We start from the raw sequence: 9,958 nt of genomic DNA, 5'->3' as shown, positions 1-9,958 counted from the left end.
ATATAAAACAGTTACTTGTGGCCATCACATTGTTGTGACAAAAAATAAACAAAAGGCTTGTGTAAAATTTTATTTTAAGAGCATAAATAACTTTCTCCTTAAACTAATAAGAGAACTTTCCGCATGAAATGCCTTCCCTGTTCAAATGAAAAGTGGTATAGTGCTCTTATGTACAAATGTTAGGACCTTAGTTCATTCGATAAGCATCTGCTGTTGTGGCCTTCCTGTGAGATTCACTTTTTCGCTTTGCTTGTCTTGCCAAAATAGGCATCAGCCATGAGCCCTAGGAAGAAAACAACAAAAGTGCACTCATTTCAGATGACATTCATGAGCAAAAACAATGCTAAATGACTTTAGTAATGGACTACAGCCTTAAAAAAACTGCTGGCATGTGTTTCTTCCTTCTAGTTTCTAATGACTGATTTGCACCAGTTCCAACATTAAACATCGTAATAATCTGGTTTCCATTTTTCCACGTCACTGTAGCCACCCATAGCATTGCACTACTAAGTAGTCAGTGTGAAAATAGTTGTGGACAGCATAAAGGAGCCACAAAGACAACATACAACCTTGTTTACTTTAAAGAAGTGGCCTTCAGTAACCTACTTGGCTCCATTTCAGCCACAAAAAACGTTCTAACCAAAAAAGGGCAAGAAATATTGCAAAACTTATTTCGTGCTGCATGACGTTGGCAATGATGCACTAGATGGTACCTGACTACAGTCACACAGTCTTGTTCAGTGGTGATGGCTGCGGTTGGTGGCTGCCAATTGCACAAACAAGATTCTGTGACGCCGTAAAGACATTGCCAGAAAGTGACTGGGGGTTGCCACTGCTTCATCTGTTTTCACTAGTACAGTTGAACCCCTTTATAAGAGACACGTACCGGGGAGCAGTTTCTGTCTCTTATACGAGATGTCTCTTATAAGCAGGGAACCATGTTTTCACTAACTCTGATATCAGACCCTAGTTCAATGCGGACACCGTATGACTAAAATAAGCTCAAAAGAACACTACAGCATGTTGCAAAAGATTCATTCTAATGTATGTTTGGCCCCAGAATTTATGAAACTGTTTGCTTCATGTCTGTATTTGCACTGTTTTTTACAACCGATTCTACAAGCTTTTTTTTCCTTTCCTTGTTTGTGGAAGATGAATCGTAGATGTTGAGTTCACAAGCCTGATGAATAGCCAGAGCGCACAGCTTCTTCCGCTGTGTGCTCAGGCTATTCATTACGCTTGCAGGACTCAACATCTGCAGTGCTTCTTGATTGGGAGCTACGCGAGTGGGAGAGCCCGCATGTGCGATCGCGCTCCATCTAATGGATGGCAGTAAGCTTCAACCACTTCTGTAAGTTGCATTTCCATTGGCAGGGCTTCGCATCGTCATTTCATAGCTGACTGAACCACTTTGTGTTTGCTGAAATTATAATAAATAGCGACTGCAGGCGTCTGTCGTCCACCTGTGTTTCCACAATGGAAGCAACTGCAATTAGAGACTGGTGGCTCTGCATCTGAAATGAAAATGTCTGTTACAAGCGAGATTATTGATTAAACTTCAGGGATGACTTGTCCCTTATAACCAATCTTCTACATCCAATGTCTGTTATAAAAGAGGTCGATTTAACCGGAAAGGTAGGGCAGCCAACCATGTGGGTGAATAGTGTCTCTTATAAGCATTTGTCTCTTACATCAGTGTCTCTTATAACGAGGTTCAACTGTGTATCTCAATTATTTGTCTGAAGTTTTCGATAAAACTGGCAGCATCACTATTAGGACAAAGCAGCCTTTAAAAATGATTGAAACTTGTACTTTTCCTCGTGGCCTGTTTAATGTGAAATGACAAAACACCAACCAAGTGATGCCAGCAGAAAAGCTTGTCAACAAAAGCAGGAACTAAAAGCATGTGAACAAAGACGCCAGCCATTGCTCCTATGTGACATGGCTGCATTCCTGCGCGTGCTTCTTCCAATATTTTCTGCCCCAAACATGCAAGGGGACCAGTCAGACAAAGCATGTGAGCAGTGTTTGCAGTGGGCCAATGAGAAAAGCCCAGCTGGATTTGCAAACGCGCTGTTTTTCTGCACAAGATGCCGCCTAAGAGGCGGCTGACGGCACTTTCAACACTCATCCAAATGCTTTGTCAGCTAAGCGATTCCACCAGTACATTTTTCTCATAGTCCGTCGTTGCAAGTTAAGCACCGCTGTGCACAGAGCTCATAAAAACGCAGCCTTGCTAACTAATTTAAACCTAAACTCTGCATAAATTATAAATTCGGTTCTATTTATTGTCATATCTTGCCACAATTGAAAAATCAGCCACAAAATTCTCAACGTACTCCAAGCTGTAGAGGTTTCTGCTGCACAGCATTTTTCAGAGCTTGAAAATGTTTATTGACTGCATAAAATGCGCAATTCTTCACGTCTACTGTTGGCACTTACCTGAAAAGACGAGTACGACGCCAACCCACTGCCGCACGGCGAGAGGATTGTTAAAAATTATCACAGATCCAAGAACTGTAAAGAACTTCCTTGTTGTTGTCACAACTGAGCACGGCAGGGGTCCGAACTCACTCACTGTCCTGAAGATAAGAATCTGGAAGCGGGAACACATGGTTAGCATAGTGACAGCACGAAAACATGCCAATTCTCATGCTCAAGGAATTAACGGTGGAAATGACTAATAAATGCTGCATTGAAGCCTGGGAAAAAATGTGCACTTTATGCAAGGTAACAAACATCATGATCGTTATCACGGTTGCTGTGAGCACCAAAAAAGGATGAAACAGCTCTTGCATGAATAAACAAAGCAGAACCACAATAAAATGTCCCTATTTTTTGAAAACCTCACTTGGGTACTAATCAGTGTATTTTGCTGACAACGCTTTACAAGTACACAAAAATTTCCTTATCCCGTGGCCTCGAAGCCTGTACCTATTTTACTAAATCAGCTTTGGGCCAACTGCCAGTATTTCGATTTTTTTGTGTTTGTGTCTGCTACTGACGATTTCTTATTCTTCAGCAAAGTCTGTTGGACTTCCTTGGATTCAAGGCTACTCGATTCATTTATGGCTTGTTAAGTGATACTTCCCATTGTATGTTACGGTTGGCAAAGCCTTGGTGAAGACTCAGCACATCGGCTTAATCTAAATTGTCGGTACCTGCACTCTTGCCTTTACATCACACAAATGGCCTTTAAATGAACATATGCGTCTTCCTAGACCCCGTGCTATTTAAAAGAATTATATCCTGGCAACTGCGACCTGGTCATAAGAAAGCAATTCAGGAACACCGATATAATTTGTTGGGAACACTGACAATAGTGATAGGAACACTGTGATGTCAGTTAACGCAATACCATCACAATGAACAGGCAAGTTGGAAGCCAAGAATATTGCATGAGTGGGTGTTTAAGTAATGGTCCACTGAAGAAATGATCCTCTTTGTAACACGAAAAATGGCTTGTGACAGCAGGACGTGACAACAGCTAGGTGGTATCAGAAGCTACTTGGGGGGAAAAAAAAACTGCACTAAAAGAACAAGATGAATGCATTTCAGTGCATATTTCTTCTTTCTTTCATCTCATTTTTCCTGAATCGAGACAAATATAGCACACGTGTCATAGTATGAAGCAGAGACTGTCATCACATTGGCTCTTGCACCCTGGAAAACTTGCTTCCCTAACCACAACAGGGCATTAGAAAATGTGGGCATTTTACCATGCAGAGCTGCTGGTAATGTAGTATACTTTGCATATGCATTTAATGTGTAAAAAGGTTAAGCCTTCGGGACCTGCCACTACTTAGCACTGCAAAATAGTGTTCAAACACTGAACCAAGCTACGGCTTACACTGACACTCACCTGTCCTAGTGCTCCGGTGACTGCAAACAGCAGAACATGCGAAACCACAGCCGGGTACTTCTGTAGAAATGCTATGAATTGGAAGAATTCCCACGTAACCAGTTGAACTGAAACAAACAAGAATAGCACCCTGCATTAACCAGAAAACTTGTGTCGGCCTTTTCCTCCATAATTCCAAGAAAAAAAGACAACCTAGCAGGATCATTTCCGCCACATGCCTGCCCACAAATGCTACGGGTGCCTCCCCCCCCTCTGGTTCTTACCTCCGACAAGGTAAAAGACCGACCACAGGTTGGTCATGAGCATCATGTGGCCTGACTTCGTCTGGTGCTCGGCCTTCATGCGCTCCTGCACAGCCCCTGTCAAGCCATCCAGTGCCAGCGAAACCAGCTGCGCAGAAAAGATGCACGCATATAGGGCAGCATCAGTATAAAGCATATAAAGAACAGGGCCGGCTGGGAGCTGAGCCAGCCCTGTTCTTCCCTACATGGACATCTCCAACCCTGACTATGAACATGGCTCAAAAGTAAACAAAGTGCCTAGAGGCCACTTGTGATGCCACATTTGCGGCACACTTGAGTTGAAACTGTCCAAATGGGGTACTGAGCCTAAAAACAGTGAGATAGGCATAGAAAAGAGCCTTAACAAAGCTCTCCTGGCATGAATTTCAAGCATGTGAGAGCTTCCATTACAATACTGAACCAGAGACCGCTGGTCAGACAAGCTACAAAAGTGCAATAACATGCGCCAATGTAAGCAGCTCAGGGCTTGGTGCAAACTACACTAATGAGCTCTGGGAGCACCTGCTGCAAGCTTGAGACCTATAAGCATTCCAACCTGTTAAGGTGCAGCATCTTGGCACAACCACACGGTACAAAAGGTGACAACGCTTGCGGCACAGAATCTGCTTTTATTCCAGTGTGCAACAACCCAAGTTTCTTTGCAGTTCGCAGTGAATTATTGTCTGCATACATTGCATTTCTGCTTAGCAGGAATTCTGTATGTTGCCAAACAGCTCATCCAGGATTCACACACAGAGAACTAACTGCATATAAGAGTGAGGTTTGTTCTAGATACTAGGACCTACCAGCAGCAGCTCTCCCTTGCCCACCAACCCCTGGGAGGCTGCCTGGGCGGAGGAGGCCTTGCTGTCCTTGTAGATGAACAGGGCCACCCCGAGCACCACCACCAGGATGGACAGGTACTTGGACAGGCCGTACCGCTTGCCCCCAATCAGCACGCCCAGGACCAGCACGGGGATCGGCTTGCACGACTTACCCACCACCTGGGAGGGAGGAGGAAGACAGGTGTGCGTCACGCGACTCAATGGGACAAGCATTGGCCCAGGGCTTGGTACAACCTACTGTGAGGCAAAAAAAGTCCCAGGACACCTAAGCGCTTCTTATGAGTAGTGAATGCAAAAGCACCGATGTCCTAATGAACACTGCTGAATGCTCTTTAGAGTGGGTATGTTGACGTCGCAGTCACGGGAATCAGTGAATCGGCTCTGAGCCTCCAACAAGTTATCGTCGTCACTTGCCAATCTCACCGAGTAAGTACGGGAGAATTTTTTTTGGTTGTACTGACGTCACAGTCAACGGGAACTGGTGAATCGGCCGTGAGCTTTTTATGAAACCTGTCATCATCACTGCACAATTCGCCTCAGTGGCGATGTGAGAATTGTGGGGGTGGGTATGGTGATGTTGCAACCAAATGGGAATTGATCTGGTGATAGCTGTCACTGTCATGGCTAATCCACCAGAGCAGGTGGTACCATGATGCACCTATATTCAGCCTAACATGCAGTCACCTTAACGTCGAGTCTAACTTCTAACTGAGCAACGTCAAACTCTTAGTTCATCCAAATAAGCGTACTGGTTGTCAACACCTTCCCAGTCAAAGGCCACAACCCACCGACTAGGTCCACCTCTGGCAGGGGTTTATGCAGAATTTCGATTTTGGGGGGGTGTCGGTGGGATGTTTAAATCCCTAGGCAGGGTGGTTGTAGAATCTTTTTGGGGGGGTGTCGAAGTCCTTCTGGGGGGGTTGTTGAGGGGATGTTAGGGGGGTGTGTATAAATCCCTGACCTCTGGTCACCTAGAGCCATGCAGCCGGGAATGCGTCGCGGATACGTGCTCAACTCGCATTCCGGAGGCTCTGGGTTTGATTTCCATCCAGTTAACAATTTTTAACTCCAGTACTCTACTTTTATTCTTTTTGTGCCATCAGCCAGTTCAGGAGCCATTTTTCTGCCACAGATGCCAACCGATATGCAGCTTAGTGGGCCATTTAACGTTTTTGCAATAATTTCAGGCATTACCCATAATCCTGACAAAGCTTAGCGGTCACTACAGCATGCATGCATCTGTAATTACCTCGCCCACTCACTAATTACATTTTAGTTTTAGGCTTAAAATGCAGGTTTGGAGCATTTTAAGGAAGCAATAATAGTTTTGAGTTTCTTTGATTTTGCATACTCACATCGCATTTGCAACAAGTTGCAACATTTGTAGTTCATGCACAAAACTCTGATGTAAAGTGGTTCCTGAATTGTCTGCACATTATCAGAGGTACGAATCGAACCATTTCACCTTAGCTTAATTAAACAAGGCACCAAAACATAGGAATGCCGAAATTAGTCTGCATACTTCTGCCTGATGAAGCACTACATATATACACTTGGCCGATATGCACATGACAGCAATGTAGGTGATGGCAAAATGCTGTGACATTGCTACTTTCAGAGTTACACTCAGTGCATAAGCATTGGACTTCCACATCACTTACAAAAACAGGTTTTTAAACGGAACTCCATGCTGTAGAATATAACTGTGTAAATTTCCTAGCTGAAGCTTAAAACAGTCAGCTGAGTAAAAATTATTAAGGGTGGAATACCGAATTTTACAACCTCCACAAGTGTCCATTGTGAGATTAGGATTCTGCTGGGATGAAACAGGCACCCAGCACAAAACGGCTGCGCAAAATGGCTGCTTTTGAAACGGACAAAATTCAGAATTCCACCCCGTTGAGAAATTTGTAGCAAACCGCATTCTCCTTACAATTATCTTGGGAACACTGAACGTGATTGCATCTAAGATGTAGCTAGCATAGATCGATTCTGTGTCACATAATACTGCACACACCAAATCTTTGGACATACAAGCTTTTGGTCTAACGCAAGGTTTTCACGTAATCTTACTCCACACTCTGAAATTCACGCATTTGATACACGTAAATACTACATTGTGTTATTGGGCAAAGGGCAAGCAGCTGTGAGCACCACGCTGGTATCTTACCTGCGTGGTGTAGCTGACAAACTGCAATGCGACTGTGCTTGCAAGCATAGCGCCTAGATAAGTGAAGGCCGATATCATGTAGTAGGACCTCCTTGTGGTGTCGGCACCTTGCTTCAGAAAAGTGGACAACACTAGAACAGAAAGCAACACAAAGGGGTTGGAGAAGGTGCAAGCGTGGGCGGTGCACATTTTGAAAATAACTTTTCACTCCTAAACATCTTGCATTTCCACGAAGACTACATCATTCCTCACCACAGCACACGTAAGCAAGTTCAAGGAGGTGCTAAAATAGGCAATTGATACGCGTCTGCCAAGAGCCGCACTCAATAAAATTGAAGGTACACAGTAGTGTATACTTTATGTTTTAACTAAAAGCCACAACACACAACTCTTTGAATTTCCGTTCAACATAAAGGTGTTTTGTGTGGTTGGGAATAAAAAATTAAAGCCGAAATTTCTCTTTTCCATTTCTTTTTCCTTGATATATGAGAGGGCAGCACAAGGAGAGCCAACCGAGCGAAAATGTAGTGGTGACAAGGCTCTGAAACCAACCAAGCAGGGCTGCCATCTAGATGAAGGTGCAGGGAATACTGGTCCTTTGGCTAGCATGACTATCTGTGAAGCTGACAACTAGCTTAGTCACGTAGTTGACGGTACTAACATCTCTGACTTCCATTGGATATTGCGTTGGATAAAGCTGTTTGCAGGTGAACGTGTGAGCTGTCGTCCCTTTCTTTCTGCCAGTGTACATTACACTGGCAGAATTACACTGGCAGAAAGAAAGGGACGACAGCTCACACGTTCACCTGCAAACAGCTTTGTTACAAAACTGCAACAAAGCCTATATTACCTGTGGTAGCAAGAGTCTGTTTGGAAATGTTTACGAACTGACAGCACGTGTGAAATTTCTATGCTAAAACAAACAAGCTCTGCCAATCCCATTTCACCATAGAAAATTTGCGACATCACAGGTTGTAGTGTGAGAAGATGTTTGCTGCAATGATAGCCATTTTCGCACTAACTGATTAGATTACGTCTCGTACTGAGAAGTGTTATCGAGCTGAATGATTACACTTTCCTTGCATATGTTACGTTTCCAATATATGTGCGTTTTAATTAAATGGTCGAGTAAGAGTTTGTAATGCACATCTGCAATACGCATGCATTTATTGCGCATTGTGGTTGTCGTACTGCCTTATGTGTAAATTCGAAGTGCTAGCCTCATTAGGAATCAAACTATATAGTCATCTTTTAGCTGTACACTGCAAGGACCTTATGCCGCTGCATTCACGTTCAGAATAAACTTACCCACCCACTGTTTTGAGACTTTGAGCAGCTATCTTCCCCGGTATCACCACGGCTCATACTCAGCCCACTGATATTTTCGCACACACTTCAGCGTCAAGAGGTGTGCATAATAAATGCAGCTCCAGCCTTGCATGGATGACAGCACCCGGTAACGACGATCTTTCGCTCCAGCTGAGGCTCATGCTATTCTATATTCAGTATTGCGTGCAGCAAAGTGCAACAGTTTCGTGCTGTGGGTGTCTTGCCTACGACGCCCAAAATAATCTGTTTGCTGCGCTAACTAGAACTACTTTCAGATGTCAGCATTAACAGTTTATGCCACTGGTTTTAACTAGCTTACATACTTTTACTTGGTTCATTTCTGTATTCTGTTCCGTTACTTTTTCAGCATATAGTGTGCCGGTGTTGTCGGCACCAAAACATGCATCGATTCTCCCCTTTTGGGCACAGTGACAACGAGAACTACGCCAATTCTCGACTACTAAACAACAAAATTGACAAGCAAATAGACTTACTTAGTTTTGCAAATACGACGTTCATTATACACGAGAAGAATAGCAGCGACTGCGCGTACACGAATGTCTCTTTGTTGGGCCCATACTTTGTCTTCGTTCTGAAGCAAAAGGAGAAAGTGAGAAAAAAAAGATATGCTGGGACAAACGGCAAGTGTCAGGGTCATACCTGACACAACTTCAATGTAGTAATCACTCTGAAGATGTCATTACAGAATTCAAGTTCTAACATACATGCATGTCAGTTACGATAAAAGCTAGCAGCTTGTCTAATGAAACAGCATTACCGGTAACAAATCACAAATGAATGAAGAAAGTCGTACATGCTGTGACATATGCCAGCCAGCATCTGGAGTTCAAACAGCACATGAAAAACGATCACGCTGAAAATCAAGCCACAGAGAAAAAGAAAAGACACTCACATTTCTTCATGTAATACACCATAGTAGAAGTACGTCAAGAAAATTCCTCCAGCATAGAAGATGAGCTTGGCAGGGCTTCCCATCGGTGGCCGTAACACGTCGCTGAAAGGAACGTTCGATTTCGTCTGCTCACGGACAATAGTCACCGCTGCGTTGGCCGAATTTTCAACTCTGATCGCGTCACAGGGCACGTTCATGAAAGGGTTCGCTACTAAAGCGCCACTACGGATAACCGGAAAATTTAAAAATACAAAATATCAACTACACGCGACGGATAAGCTCTCAGGGCATCCGCAGTATCCGGTGCTCATCGTTTCGTACGCAACGCTAGGCGCATCCGTGCGGTACAAGTTCACGGCGTACACTACGTGCGCTTGTCCGATTCGTTAAATTTTTGCAACAGCGATATTCAGCGTGACTGGGCGTCAGTTATCTTCGCTTATTTACATTATATGCACTGCAGTTAAAATAAATTTAGGCATTGGAGATGAACCAATTAGTGCACACCGTTTGGGCTTGATGAATGAGCGAAAGAAACGATGACGTGTACATCGCACA

General features: G+C 43.8%; 1 protein-coding gene across 1 annotated transcript; it reads right to left on the bottom strand.

Moving 5' to 3' along the window:
- Positions 1 to 55: 55 nt before the first annotated feature.
- Meigo (Solute carrier family 35 member B1 homolog meigo) lies at positions 56 to 9,913 on the bottom strand. Its single transcript, XM_077706926.1, has 8 exons — positions 9,401 to 9,913; positions 8,982 to 9,079; positions 7,159 to 7,289; positions 4,950 to 5,147; positions 4,126 to 4,252; positions 3,863 to 3,969; positions 2,443 to 2,596; positions 56 to 283 (listed from the first exon to the last, which is right to left on the bottom strand). The coding sequence occupies exons 1-8, from the start codon at positions 9,595 to 9,597 to the stop codon at positions 234 to 236; spliced, it is 1,062 nt and encodes a 353-aa protein (XP_077563052.1). The 5' UTR covers positions 9,598 to 9,913; the 3' UTR covers positions 56 to 233.
- Between the last annotated feature and the right edge of the window lie 45 nt (positions 9,914 to 9,958).

Source organism: Haemaphysalis longicornis, unplaced genomic scaffold, assembly GCF_048455015.1.
Source record: "Haemaphysalis longicornis isolate Haplotype H1 unplaced genomic scaffold, Haemaphysalis longicornis Haplotype H1 scaffold_4, whole genome shotgun sequence".
NCBI lineage: Eukaryota > Metazoa > Arthropoda > Arachnida > Ixodida > Ixodidae > Haemaphysalis > Haemaphysalis longicornis.
This window is presented reverse-complemented; position numbering and strand designations above follow the sequence as displayed.

Bases quoted from the DNA above. Each gene is read 5' to 3' on its own strand.
- Meigo (XM_077706926.1), bottom strand. From the start codon at position 9,597: ATGAACGTGCCCTGTGACGCGATCAGAGTTGAAAATTCGGCCAACGCA. The intron at 9,080-9,400 runs GTGAGTGTCTTT...CTTTTGCTTCAG, and splicing joins GGTGTATTACATGAAGAAAT to AACGAAGACAAAGTATGGGC. The intron at 2,597-3,862 runs GTGAGTGTCAGT...TCCCGCTTCCAG, and splicing joins TCACCGGAGCACTAGGACAG to ATTCTTATCTTCAGGACAGT.